Raw genomic sequence first — 15,562 nt, forward strand, 5'->3', positions numbered from 1 at the left:
CCCGCATATCAAATAAACTTCCAGCAATCTACCTGGAAGTGATTGTTGTTATTAACACAACATCCCAGATGATTTGTTGTACAGGCGTACATTTTCTGTTCAGAACTGATAATGCCACGATAGAATAAAGCTCATTTAGGTAAATAAAACACTCTGTGGGTCCTCAAAATCAGGCTACCATTCATTGTCTATGGAGCAGCTCCAGACTTTACACTTGATGATGTCACAAGTTGAGACTTAGTTTGGTTTCTGCTTTGAGAGAGAGTAACCCATCTTAACAAATTTTGATCGAGATTTCCTAGGATGTTGAAATATGATGTTGGAATTCTTAAATTTGGGGGTGTTCCCCTTTAAGAATCTTTAAAAAAAAAAAAACCAAAAAAAAAAACCCAACAAAAACACACATTTGTTGGGGAATCTAACATCAATACCATTGATAACGCCTCCTTGGTTATAAATTAATGTAAATTTTCTTGCCTCTCTGTCGAACTCTCAAAGATGTAAATAGACAGTGTTTGATTTCCTACCTGACAGCGTGTGAGCCCAGTGCTGCTCGGTTACTCATTAAAAGGGTCCTGTGCTGGTGATGCACTGCACTGAAGTTAGTTTTATATTGGGAAGAGCTTTTCACTAAACAACTGAAGTCATGGATAAACAAATGACAATCAGCATATATTTCACTGCGATGGGAAAAATGAAAAACGACATTTATTGTATGTTTTTATTGTAGCCATGTTAATACTTTGGGTATGAAGTAGCTACCACCACATATTCTAAATTTAATAACAAGTCTTACTTTTCCGATGAGTTGAAGCTGTGAACCATTTTGTTCTCTCTCTCTCGGTATGTTTCCTTTTTTCTCTTTACATAAACATAAACGTGCATTATTATTATTATTATTATTATTATCATCATCATTATTATTATTATAACAACTACGCTGCCAAAAGGGCTTTTCAGATGATAAAAAACACTTAAGAAAAATATATGTTGAAAGTTTTGAGAGAAAACATTGCAAAAGGTAATAAATGATAAAAAAAATATATGAGTGTAAGGCCCCTTGCATAGAAAGTATTAGTGAATGTGACTTAGGCTAAATCAATGAGAAAGATTACATTTTTCAGATTTATAGATTCCAAATCAAAGTTTACATGCCAACTGTGAAAATGAAATATGTGCATAGTTTAATAAATAAAACAACGACACACACAAAGAAACATAACATCTGCATTAACTGCAATGCCAACATGAAGCGAACTTTTCTTAGACCGTCAGTAGGGAGGTCCTAATCTAGCATAGCAGCTGGGAGCATTTTACCACGTGATGCGAGAGATGTTAGAGAGCAGCCATCATCATTTCACCTAATTCATGTCCAGCCTGAAATGGTAAAAGGTAATTAAGACGACAAGGAAACAGAAAACTACGATGGAGTAGGTGAAGCCTCTGACGCCTCTCCCGGTCTCGTCCACCCCGTTGTCCCCCAACTCAACAAGGTCTGTTTGCCGTGTGCTTTTCACCTCCTTCTCCCCCTGTTTTCTGCTCATATGGTGGCTGCCGAAGCGCTTATTTCGGTTTCTGTGTTTCTCTGCGCATCATATTTACACACTCGATATCGACAACAACACCTTTAATGGGTTGTCTCTTTAAAATCGTCCAGTTTTGAAAGAGCGACGAGTTGTTTTTGTCTTGGCTCCTCATTGACATTAGCTATGTTGTGTTGCTGTTTATGCTAACACGGTTTCTGCTGCTTGTTGTATAACAAACGTTTCGAACGCGCTCGAGCTTCAGGTTTAACAGAAACAACGTTCCAAATCAACCTTTGGTAACGTTCGATTCACGCGCTGCTCCTGTCGGTGGTCGCGCGTGGACGTACCACGAGCCTGAAGCACACGGCTACCTGGCCCACGAGAGCTTATTTGAAGATTAGGCTACTTTTACATTAGCTAGCATGACAAGCTATTATATGGGGTAACTTGTCTAGAGGGCCTATACACTCAGTTAGCCGTTTTTTGCGATACATTTATCTTTTAATAATGAAAACAACACGCTATATATTTTACTTTATTATGGTCACTTTAAGTGTATTTTTAAAAGAGGTGTTGGTTTGATGTTATAGTATTTTTGAAGTTAATGCTACTGTTGACATGTATTGCTTGCATTATACTCAAAGGTGTCTTGATATAGTATTTTCTGTCCTAAGAACTGATATCAGCGAGTATAGAGCAAATATTAGAAAACAAGTCTCACTTTAGGCTAATGTGTTACTGTAAAATCGCCATAGATTACACCCTCCAAAATTACCTGTAGGAATAAACAGAAAACTTGCAACACAAAATGTGTTGGCCCCTTTCAAGCCTCAAATATGGTTTTAATTTTATGATAGGACACAGAAATGACTGTGTTTGGCAACAGTTTTCTGTGTAACACTTGAAAGCTTTGCACCCATACAATGGATGACTTTATCTTTGGTAAATCTTGAGCTTTATGTACTCAACAGGTCAACAAACAAGCTTGAGCTTAAGTTCAGGTGGGCTCGGTCTAAATTAGGCCTTACAATAGAGACAAGTGTTTCCTTGGCTCAGCAAATCCAGCGAGCCCTTCCTCTTGCATTTTAATAAGCTCCAAACCATCCCAGGGGCCCAGGAACCCCAACCATGCTGGGCCAGGATCCCAGCCCAAATATATCCCTCTACAAGCCACCTTTTAAGCTACTAATGGGCATGTTTGTTTTGAAGTCCAAGGTAAATGTGGGAAGACCTCTTATTGTTCTGTTAGTTTTGATTTACTGTTGTGTTGGAAGGTGGGCCCTTTGCCACGGGGAGAGGAGTGGTAAACTCCTGCCTCAAAGAGTGTGCAAATTAACATGTTTCACTCTGCCCTGAATGTTGGACAGGCATTGAAAAAGAGATTGTTTACATTCAGATGCTGGCCACCCGCTGCTTGCTTTTTCTTCCCTCCTGTTTTCCAATCACTGAGGAGACATGACCCATTTAAATGGTTGTTTACTTGTATTAGAAGAAGAGCCAAAGCACTTCTCAATGAACTCTTGTCTACAATTCAATTAGAGTGGCCTTCCCAGCAGCACCGTTTTCCACATTACACAATGCTCTCTTCAGCCTAGCTGCAACACAGGCAGTAGCACCAAGACCAAAGAGCAGCAGTAGTCACACCTGCGGCCACAAAAAGTCACATTATATGTCTCTGAGATATTGATACTTTATTCTGAGGGTGGGGTTTCTGACTAAGCTCAGTTTTTACGATAAAAGAATGCCCTGCTTGTTGAACTGAGTCAGTCCAATTGGCATTCATTTCAACTCTCAAATGAAATGTAAAAATTAGCTGTCGTTCAACAGCTAGATTTAGGCTCTACAAAAAGTGCCTGTCACAGCTGCAGTCTATTGTAATTGAGACAGTGAAGTCAAGCGCGGCAGGTTATTTCTTTAGGCTTTTATTGTCAAGTTTCTGCGTTCCTGAAACTGCTCCGGCTTCAAAAGAGCTGAGTCCCTCAGTGTTTCCCTCAAACACGTCAGAACTTTTTTATTTCTTTAAGCCAGACGTTTTATTACTGCTCTTCCTGTTGCCTTCTGACTAGACAACCATATAATGAGAAATGGCTGGAGTTTTTCCCCTCTTTTTTTCTGTTGTGGCTGTTTGATAACTGGTCCAAATTGGCAACCTCGTGTTATCACGATTTCTAGAATTGACTCTGCTTGATCAAAAAATGCCTGAAACTGAGGACAGCTAATCAAATCAGGTTTGAATGTTTGTTTGTTTTTCATGTTATTTGTCATCCCTCATTCAAAATGAGTCACCAAGCAATATAATAACATGGGTGTGTAATGGTTACATATGTAACGGTAACATAAACTGGGAGGAGCCGATGATCAGAATATTGGCTCAAGGTATGATGTTACTCTTCTTTCAGTTGGTTGTGTTATAATTAATGGATCCTTGTTTTGTACAGCTCTTTGATCTGTGGATGAGGTACATTTAAATTCATATGAAAATGTTGACATGTTTCATGGTCTTATGTGGGTCTGCAGTTGTCCCTAAATAGGAAAACTTGCTCATAACTATTTTTAGTTGATTATCCAACATGTCTTATGTCTACAAGTGCACATCTGTGGAATTCTAATGATGAAAATTGAATTTTCCCCCACAGTAAGTACAGCTCAGCAATCGAATCAGATGTTTTCTTTTATTGTTACAATTATAGTTGGATAACTCAAAAACAGAATTAAAGTACAATGAAGCAAACATAATGCTTTAAAGCGCAATTTCAAATATTTATGCCAAAATTGGACCACTGTTGGATAATGTATTTTTGTTTTAACTGTGGGTAAACAAAAAAATCAAATAAGCACAGTCCTCTTCAGTTGATACATTTACGTATTTTTTAGCAGGAACCTTACTAATTTTTCATGCTGATATTGTTAAGCATATGAATGAGTGCTGTATGAATACAATGCTTATCGAGGTATACGTAATTTGATGTCGCAATATTTTAAAGAAAAATAGATTTGGGAAAAGGTCAAATAATCAGACAGACTGTTTTTTGGTTTTATCCAGAAAATTCAATTCCAGACTTACTATGATTTACTATTATTTTCAAGTTCTGCGTGTATGCAAAAATGCCTCATTGATTGGTAACATAAACAGTGTGGTATGATGGTTAACACATTCATATTGTCTTATAGTATATATTGTCATACAAGCACAGTTACCCGTGTGTTAAGAAAGCCTGTGGGTAAACAGCCGCTAACATGAATCATTTTACATGTTGAACTGTTGCCTTTCAATGGGACACTGTATATAGGCCACACCATTGTCTGTAAATAGCCCAATCCATTATACATAATCTTTTCAATCAATGGCAAATACGTTTTTGACTGAGTGGCAGAAACTGGATGGTCTTGTTTGTCTTGGTCGACTTGATGTTATAGTTGAACTAGTAGGGAGTGAAAACGAGGCCATACAGTGTGACTGATTCAGACTTTATATTCACTTCAGATGGTTTTTTTAAAAAGTATCTCACACCAGTCGTGCGTCTCTGACCCAGTCAGCAGATACGTGTTTTCTTGCTGATGTGTAATGATAATGTTATCCGTGTAATTCGGTATTCAATCAGTACATCTCAGATTTTTGAGGCCATGGGACACTGCCGCCTTTATGTTTTATACACTAAACATCACATGAGTACAAAGACACTTTTGAGGATGCTTAACAGCCCTGCAGCTAATATTAGTTGTTGTCTGCTGATAATCAAATGAGGCTAGTTAAACCATTGAGGAAATTTACCATTAGATGTAAACATGCACTGTAACATTTCCAATAAATGCAGTATGATGTAATTACGGCAGATGTACCATTTTGTGGCCATTATAGAGCATTTTTAAAGACAGACTCAGAATGCACCTTGTGTTCAGGTTGCTGTTTTTGTAGGATTTGATGCTAAGGTTTTCTGGTCTGAACCAAGGAAACTAAAAAAAAAAAAAGGAAAGGTCATGAGCAAGTGCCAGCATTTGAGGAATCAAACACGGCAAAGTACACCATAACCCATCATATATATTTTTTATTTATTATTATTCAGGTAAACAAATGCACATATTTAGATAAAAATGCCAGGAAACATCACGTACTGTGTGCTTTTTAATCCAGTGGAAGGGTTTTTCTGTCAAAGCTGCAACAAGAGGTGCCTATTAGCTCACTTGGTAGAGCGAGCGCCCCATATACAGAGGCCTCAGCAGCCGCCTGTTCGACTCCAGCCTGCCAGCCTGCCAGTCTGTGGGCCTTTGCTGCATGTTGTTCCTGCTCTCACACTTAGTCTGTCCTATGTAATAAAGGCAAAAATGCCAAAAAGTAATCTTAAAAGAAGTTGCAAATACAAGAATATGATGGGTTATAATGTCATTTTCAGCGCTTGCCCCATTTCATTCCATTACAGATATGCACAAAAATTAAGCTTTATTTTTGAAATATCAATACAACGCAATTGCAGGATGACAGCGTTTCCACTGAATGATGTTATGCGACTTCTCTCGGGATGTTACGTGACTTCATTGCGAAATATGTTTTTTTTTTTCAAATCATCTCAAACATTACATCTCGAAAGTACAAACTTTTTTGCGATAAGTGGGTTTCAAGAGTTTTTTCGAAATTGATGCGTTTCCATTAGGTGTATTTTATAGTCACAATTTCAATTTGCGCAAATCATTTTTAATGGAAACCCACTGACTGACTCATGGCTGCTCCTTCTTTTTAGTTTCCTTGGATCCAAACAGAAAGAATGCTGATTAGATTAGTTAATGCTGAACTGGTTTCTTATCTGCTTTATCTCCTTTAATCTGTCCAGGTAGGCTCCAAAAAACATCTGGTGCGACCTTCGCTGTCTGCAGTGATAAGGGGGAGCAACAAACCTCCTTCTTGGGGTTGCAGGAGCACAGTGGAGGAGAGGGTCTGAGGCTGTTTACTCCCCCCATTAGTCTCTGTGGAGGGGGGAGGAGGAGGAGGAGGAGGAGGAGGAGGAGGAAGAGGGAGCTGCTATAACCACCCAGAGCATGGGGCAGAAAGTCCCAGGTGGCATTAAAACCATTGATATGCGGGATCCGGCGTTCAGCCCCCTGAAGCTGGAGCTACAGGCCCTGAGTCACACCAAGCCGTCTCGACTGGATCTGCTGCTGGACATGCCACCCGCCAGTGTGGACGTCCAGGTCCAGCACTCGTGGAACAACGACGACCGCTCCCTCAACATCTTCGTCAAGGACGACAACAAGTTGGTGTTTCACAGGCACCCCGTGGCGCAGAGCACGGACGCCATCCGGGGCCGTGTTGGCTACACGAGGGGACTGCATGTGTGGGAAATCAGCTGGGCTATGCGTCAGAGGGGCACGCACGCTGTGGTCGGAGTGGCTACAAGTGACGCCCCGCTACACTCGGTGGGCTACACAGCTTTGGTGGGAAGCAATGCAGAGTCCTGGGGCTGGGACCTGTGCAGGAGTAAACTCTTCCACGACGGCAAGAATCACCCAGGAATAACCTACCCGGCCTTCCTCGAGCCAGACGACACCTTCATAATACCAGACTCGCTCTTAGTAGTCTTGGACATGGATGAGGGGACTCTTGGTTACATAGTGGACGGACATTATCTAGGGGTAGCATTCAGAGGACTAAAGGGCAGGAAGCTGTACCCAGTGGTGAGCGCCGTGTGGGGACACTGTGAAATAAGAATCCGGTACATAAACGGACTTGATCGTAAGTACAAACTTTAATAATACTCTGTTTTTCTTTTCTCTCAGGAGCGACAGTGTTTTGCCATGTATGATGTCTTGTGTTCGGCTCTTACATAAGCAGTGGCAGTATTTATTAATGCAATAAACAAAGGTGAGACAGTTAAGGGTTTGTCACACTGCCCAAGCGGGACGTATTACTGCAGAGGTTACTGTAGAGCAGACTTACATCAGCGTTGCTGGCTCCCCACCTATTATGTAAAGCAGTTACACAGCACATTCATATAAATTAATATTTAACTGAATCCATGATTCACCTTTCATTATAACGATGTCACAGTGCCCTGATCTAACTAAGGATCTTTGCTTTTTGTTTTAAACTGAGCTATGGCGCCTTCGTTATAGATGTTAGTGTTTATGGCCTTAAAAACATCCAGTGGTCCTTAAAGGGATACTACTGCTGATTTTCAACCAGCTTTGTATTATAGCAGTGTGGGTAGTATGTGTCAGTCAACTCTGGTCATCTTCCCTCCATCTAACCAGTGCCCAGATCCTCCCCTCTCCATATAAGTAAGTTAATAAATTGTATTCACACAGCGCTTTTCACAGACATGGGTTACAAAGTGCTTCACAAGTGCAATATGCAACACGCATCAAGCAAGCACAGAGAAATAGGTGACAACCCGAGCTACGCATTTAAAAATACAAAACTGTTTTGCACAGTTCATAAAAATATAATACAACAACAAGAACACACTAAAAACACAACAGAATACGGAGCTAGTGCACAAGTTAGCTATTTTACTCAACGGGTATGTTTTAAGCTGACTTTTAAAAGAAACCACAGTCAGCAGACTGTAACGGTGCAGGGAGAGCATTCCAAAATTTAGGTGCAACAGCCTAAAAAACCTCGATGACCACATGTTTAAGGAGAGGGACAGACAACAAATTTTGCACATTTGATTGAAGAGAGGCGAGCTGTAGAATATGCTGTGAAGAAATTCAGCCACATGGGGGGGGGGGGGGCGACTGAGTAGTGCTCTGTAAGTGAGAATGAGAACTCTGAACTGGATTCAATACTCAACAGCTCGCCAGTGGAGGGATTTTTGTATAGGAAGTATACATGGTGTACTACTTATGCTTTTTGTGGCCACCACCCATGCTGCCACTGCAGATCAAGAGACCTTCCTGATCCTCTCTCTCTCTCAAACTTGGACCAAACTCAGATCAGATGGTAAAAGCAGGCTGTACTGACAACATGTAAACCAAGATTAAATTACTGCACTGCCAATTTCTCCCCTAAATGTTTTCAGAAACAAATTCCAGTGCTGTGATTGGCTGTAACAGCAAATGTTTGTGAAAAGGAAGTGGGTGCCTGTTTTCTGTATTGTGTAAACGTTTAAAAAAAAACTAATATTAGACAGCAAAACTGATCAAATGTAAACCAACTGCACCGCATATTTCTCGCCCCTATTGTTTTTAGAAATATGTTTCAATTTACCGTTTAACTGTAATACGACATTGTGTGTTACCAGCCAGCTGCCATTGTGTGAAATGCATGAGCTCCTATAACATCAACCACCGGCGGGAGTGTTTATTGGTACGTTGTGGCGCAGTGCATTGTGGTAGTTGTAGGTTTTCTGCCTCTTAAGCAAAAGCAAATGCCACATTTCCCTTTCTCTGTTTTCTCTGGTCACATAGCACCAGTGTAAAAAGTATTTACCTCTCTCTGCTGCATAGACGGCCTAGTTTTATAACGGGCCATCTTTGCAGCAGTGAAAAACCTCTTAAATATTTATGCACAAAAAACAAGCTGCTTGTTTTTCCCCCAGACAAATATAAATTGATTTTTAATTGGATTAATCCCATCTATTTCATGGTGAAAGGGTCATGAGTTTTAAATGAGGAAACATAGGTGCTCATCACAACATGCTGCACTACCCACACGTCCCAAGTGCTGTGTGCTCATTAGATTTTTATGTTCAGCTCAGATCCCTTGACCTAGTTTGGGCCTGTGGAAAAGAAGCAGTACAGATGCAGTGATATGCACAACAGCCAGCTTCAACTGTACGACATTCCTCTTGCTGTTGGATGTAGAGCGGGGAAATCCCTGATCTTATATGTTGATGTTATAAACCGTTTGTGTTGCAAAATGTAGTTAATCTGTGGCTGTTTGGGTCCAAAAAGCAGTGTTGGCATTGCAGCTAAAGAATACAGATTTCTTTTTTCTGGCTCAGTTTTTAGATCTAAAGCCAAAAAATAATGGGAAAATACCTCACAGGGCTGGATAGTGAACATCAATACTCTTTAAAGGCACAACAAAATCTCTCTATAGCACAAAACGTCAAATACTAAAATATGCTGCTGAACATCTTGTTTGTTTATTCTCTGATCATATATTTCCTTATTTAAACACATTTGATTAATTTTAGACAGTATTTGCAATTAATATATGGCTGCTTAAAAATAAGCAACTGTATTTAAGATTTTTGGTTAATTTATGAAATTAAAAGGGATTTGTCAGGTTTCCAAAAAGTATTGTTTTGGTGAAAATAGTGAAACTTAGAGATTGTATTGGAAATGCATTTGAAATTTTTTAGGCGTCTAACTAGGTGTCTATCATTATTAGAGCTGCAGCAATTAATCAATGAGTTATAGACTATTAAGTTAATTACCAATTAATTTGATGATCGATTAATTAGTTTGAGTATTTTTTAAAGAAATAAAAATCTATAAAATTCTTTTTTTTCTGCTTTCTTTAATCGACTTTGACAGTTAACTGAATGTCTTGGGTTATGGACAAATCAATACATTTTAGGATGTCATCTCGGGCTTTGGGAAACAATTCAACAATCAACATTAATCATTCTGACATTTTATGGACCAACAACTAATCAATTAATTGAGAAAATTACTGACATTATTGATTATGATTAATAGATAATGGAAATAATTATTATTTGCAGCCCTGATAAGAAGTATATATATATATATATATATATATATATATCACATCAGTGTGAATTCTCTCCCTGAACATCCTTCCTTTCATGGAGGCTGCATGCACTGAGGCCATTTAAAATGACAATTTTCGCAATTATTTGCTAAATTTTAAAGCACAAAACAGATCAAATGTTGCGCATCAAATCGACTGGTGGCGACAACAAAATTTCATGCAAATCCTTTCAGAAGATTTTGGCTAATTTTTATCACAATACAACAGCGACTTTATGGCCCACAGAAGCTCGTATTGAGCTCTCCGTGGCAATAGAGAGGATAAAGGTTGTAATGCTGTTACATCCTCTTTTGTAACAGGTCACTCATACGCTGTGTTCGCTTTATGTGTCTGACACATCATACGCTGTGCCTCTCAGATCAGACACACTCCTGAAATGAGATTCAGTCACTGCTAACACATGAAACATGCTCCTCCTCACACCTCCTCCCTCCTTGTCTCCCCCACAGCTGAACCCCTCTCTCTGATGGACCTGTGTAGGCGTTCTGTGAGGGTGGCATTAGGACGAGACCGTCTGAGCGAAATCCATAGACTGCCCCTGCCAGCCTCTCTCAAGAACTACCTGCTCTACCAATGACGGCGCTGATGGTTGCAACATACTCGGCACACCCCTGTCTCTCTCTCTCGTGTTTCTCTGGGATCCTTCTTGGGTTTAACCCGTTTGACAACATTGCTCCAGGACTGACTCAGCCTTCAACAAGTATGCTTCTGTGTCAGCAGCTGGGCACCCTTATGAGTTTCTTATCATGTTTTTATGACTCTTTGCAATTGTATTCTCTAACTTTATAAAATCAGGAATCACTGAACACTATGCACATGCTGATCCAGACGATGCCCTGACAGTCACCATGTTGGTGTACCTCCTCCAGTTTGTAGGTGAATGTGGCATATGTGGTCAGTATCTCTGCTGTGTGACCTCAAGACTGTATGATAATGAATTTCTATACTGTAGCCTTTTTTTTAAAATGTTATTGGTTGTGCTAAAACAAAATAGTGTGGTGGAAATGACACTTTGAAAGTTGGTGCAGAAGTGCACTGCCAGTGCCTGACCACAAGGTGGCAGAAGACACACATCAACCTCTCAAATTACAAACATGAAATCCTAGTTGCTTTTAGAAATTGTGGTTTTTAAATGGACACTAAATAACACTTCAGTTCACACCACACAGAAAGATGCTGACCACTCCACCGTTAGTCTGTAGTGCAGTGTGGATAAATGCACTGTGAGGCAGCTGAAGAGCAGCTCCGACCACCCACTGCACTATCAGGTTTCTCTGCGATATGGAAGTGTGCCCCATTGCTTACCATCAAGGCATCCGACAGGAACAACATCAGCAGAAATTTTAACGGAAGGCTAATGTCACTGTGATTATTTGTAGCATGCATCTGCAGGAAATCTTTCTCAATACAGTCACGTCTTTTTTTAAAAAAAAAAAAAAATCTACTCTGTCACTCCTGCTTTTTGTAGAACAGTAGTTTTCAACCACATGCTGTAGGGGCCCAAGAGTGCTGTTTTTTTTGTTGTTTTTTTCATCAGTTGATTTCACTGGTTTGCACATATTCAGCCAGAGAATGGAAACTAACCAATGAAATATTCACATCAACCTGCTACTCTTGGGTCTCACTGGCACATAGCTGAGAACCATTGATGTAGTGTTTGTGTTTTTTGACATGTTAAGGGAAGAAAAGGGGGTTCGGGGAACAGTAGTTGAACAATGTTGTGCCTGAATCTGCAAAGTTCAGATTTAGGGGAACACAACTACAGAAAAAGACAATCCACAAAGTGCTGCACAAATGTAATAAAAGATCAGATTGCCAACACATTGTCAAATGCCATATCGTAGACCTGTTGACTAGTATTTTTAAATGTGCAGATGTGGTCTGTGTTCAGCACTCAGCTGGATGTGGACACACTGTGCCACACCTTATTCTCCTTGCTTGCAGCTTCCATTTTATTTTGTATTCCTTGTTGTAGATTTTGTTTGCAAGTATCTATTAAAGTTTATTTCAAAGTATTTTTTGTGTATTGTGTATCGTACGGGAATCTACATTGAACATTTCAACAAGCTACAGGGGATGGACAAAATATTGCAAATGATGGCTTCAAAAGGTACTAAAGAGGAGAATAAAAACCTGAAACCTATTAAGGAAGTTTCTAACTTCCTTAATAGGTAGTGAAATTACATTATGTGAACTTGATAGATCAGATTACTTAAGGCCGGTCGGTGTCTCATCTGTTCCTAATTTTGTTTAACCATCTTAAGTCAAGAACAATTAGCACTGTTATAATAATGCAATGATTGAGGTAATGTCTATATAACGTTCAATACTGCCCATGTGTTTGTTTATAAGAATGTCACCAAAATTTTATCCACCATGATGCATGAATAAACAGGGTTTTCCAACATTGTAAAACTTGGACGCAGCATCTAAATGTCTTTTCACAGTGCCTGACTGGAATGAATAAGGAAAACTATGCTGAGACACATACTTGCATTGTATTTCTGTTGTTATGCGATAATATTAAATAAGCGGCTTAAAATGGTGTTAAAAGGATAATTATGTTCTTTATCGCATTGTTTATCCAACAAACGTAGTTATTGTGACAGACCTTGCAACAATACATATGACCAATTTTGAGGTACCTTGCTGCTATCCTTAGAAACAAATATTTAATTTTCTGAAACCTGGAGCAACATCACTTTTCTTGTGATTCTTCCAGTTGCCTTTCAAATTATATAAACCTTTAAAAGTAAAGCAAATTGGTGCGATTTCATTCAAAAACATGCGAAAAAAGGCAATTGGCAACTTGGTGAGAAATGACTAACAAATTGCGAAAAACTTTGTAGATTTTAAAAATGTTAGATTTAAAAACCTATGGAAAAATGCCAAGTAAAAGAAAAAGAAAAAAGCAAGGGGGAAATTATCATAATGACATATTTAACATTATGTTACAAAATTATTTTCATTTTTAAAAAACTTTTTTAAGGTCATTTCTGTTTTTTAAAAGTCTCTCTTTTATTTTTCAGCATTTTTTTAGGTAATTTCTTGTACTTTTTCAAAATTTCTTTTGGCAAAGTTTTGGGTCATTTCTTCTTTCGTTGCTCATTGCCTTCTTCCCATGATTTTGAAAAAGCAATAAAGCCTGTTTGCTCAGGTTTCAAGGGGTTAAAGCCATTTCTAAAGAAACCAAAACTTCTTTCAGACATGCATCCTTCTTAAAACTGACTGCAATTTAAAGAAGTGGATTTAATTCATTTAGACATAGGCTTCTTGTATGTAAATGTTCCTGACCGCACAGTTTTACCAAAAACTGGGAAATACGAATAAGTAGTCCAGGACAGCTTGCACCCTGAAAATCAGTACATGGAGTTTCGTGACCTCACTCAACCTGAGCAGAGGTGTAATCAGCCAGAATGATGGAAAACACCGATGTGGATGTGCAGGGTCTTTACCCTCTGGAGATAAGGCAAGTTTTTGTTTGTATAGTGCCTTTCTACATAAGAAATAAAAGGCATTAATACAAGATATTAAACAAAGAGTAAAATAAAAATCCAGCTACTCTCAGCGGAGGCATAATAAAATAACCCCCCCACCCCGTCCATAAGGACCACTGCTGTTAGACACTTACTGATGTATTTTATGTATTTTAAGCTTTACTTTCTGTTTTTATGCTGTGCTGCCAGAGTGCCAATTTTCCATTTCATGTAATGTAATGGACATTATATTTTTTCTTATTTTATGGATAGCTATAGTTTCAGTGCATACAGAAACAGGCAGGCAGTGAATTTACACACACACACACACACACACACACACACACACACACACACACACAGGCTGCACACAGTATTTACCATGCAAAAGTCTTCAGCCACTCTTGAGCAGAACAAAAACAATCACACTGTCCTTTTTTAGTCACACCACAGCACACCGAAGCCGAATCCTTTCACTGCTTGACTTTCAATTCATACATAGTACAATTCCAAATATTTTTTTTTTATATATAGCACCTTTTATACAAACATAATCCAAACAATATCAAATGAAATAAAATAAAATACAAACAACATGATATTACAAGACTAAATTTTACACCATCAAAACCATAAAATGTTAAAAACAAACATGGAAAGAAATAAGTTATAGTTAGAAGTTACAGTTATAAAAACCTTTAAAAATAAGGGAAATAACATTAGTCCAAATTAAACGCCAGATTAAAAAGAGAGGTTTTTCATTTCCTTATAATAACACAGAGAGAGCTTTGCCGTTCTGATATCCAGAGGCGGTGAGTTCCACAGTTAAGGGACATAAAAATAGAAAGCACTCTCTCTGGTACTCTTATGGGATGCATAAAAAACATCTAAAAGAAAAGCGATGAAGGACCTTAGTGATCTGGCTGGAATAAAAAAATGACAGAAAGTCTCAAAAGCATGGGGGAGCGAGGTCATATAAAGCTTTAGAAACAAATAAAAAGAATCATAAGGTAACTCCTTCCTGTCAGAGAGAGATGGAGCAACAACATAAAGCTGTCGGAAAATGTCCTCTGCTCTACAGCTGGTCCTGTGAGTACACGATGTGATTCTGAACAAAATGTAAAGTAGAGACCCTGTTCAATAACCAACACGTTTAAAACTGTTAATTTTCCAAAATGTGTAAGTGGACTGTACAGGCACACTGGAATTTGTGTGTGTGTCTCTCAAATAAGCTTGTTAGAAAAAAGGCAAAGAAAGGCAGGTTTAAAGAGCAGCATATACACAGAAGCACATTATTAACCATAAGAGGTATACACTACATGTTATATAAAAATTAACAGTCAAATTATATACAATTAAAAATACACACTTTGAATTATTGCACAAACAATAGGCTGGGAAGAGACTTCATATATGACACAGTCCTGGTGAGTGAGAGGGGCTGAAAACAGGAACACAGTTTTTATGCATAAATTTAACTTATTTCTAATTATCTATCTTCTTTTGTGTATGAAGGAAGGAAAGACTTAAGAGAAATTTACCAAGCAGCAAGCTACACGGAACAAATATAATATAGTGCTTGAAAATTAAATGTCACACACTTTAAAGATTAATCAACACTTGAAGGTTATAAGATAATCAAAAAGCAGAGATATTATGGCACACTGGATTACGCTAAATTGCAATTTAAACCTGAGCAAATTGATTTAATTTCCTTAGAAAAACCTGGGTAGAAGTTAATGAGTAAATTAATAAGACATGGCTCAAAGATCAGCAAGAAATCTACCTGGAAATAAGCCAAAAAAGTTAAAAAAAATAAATAAAAGTGCTGAAAATTGAGATAT

The 15,562-nt window shown here is 38.5% G+C and overlaps 1 protein-coding gene across 2 annotated transcripts; it reads left to right on the forward strand.

Moving 5' to 3' along the window:
• The first annotated feature begins 1,308 nt into the window (after positions 1-1,308).
• spsb1 (splA/ryanodine receptor domain and SOCS box containing 1) lies at positions 1,309-12,257 on the forward strand. 2 transcript variants are annotated; one of them, XM_042492196.1, is made up of 3 exons: positions 1,309-1,493; positions 6,353-7,251; positions 10,692-12,257. In XM_042492196.1, the coding sequence occupies exons 2-3, from the start codon at positions 6,558-6,560 to the stop codon at positions 10,817-10,819; spliced, it is 822 nt and encodes a 273-aa protein (XP_042348130.1). In that variant the 5' UTR covers positions 1,309-1,493; positions 6,353-6,557; the 3' UTR covers positions 10,820-12,257. The 2 variants fall into 2 exon arrangements, with proteins under 2 accessions (XP_042348130.1, XP_042348131.1); XM_042492197.1 differs by having other exon boundaries at positions 6,357-7,251.
• Positions 12,258-15,562: the final 3,305 nt, after the last annotated feature.

This window comes from Plectropomus leopardus, chromosome 8 (genome assembly GCF_008729295.1).
Source record: "Plectropomus leopardus isolate mb chromosome 8, YSFRI_Pleo_2.0, whole genome shotgun sequence".
Classification (NCBI taxonomy): Eukaryota; Metazoa; Chordata; class Actinopteri; order Perciformes; family Serranidae; genus Plectropomus; species Plectropomus leopardus.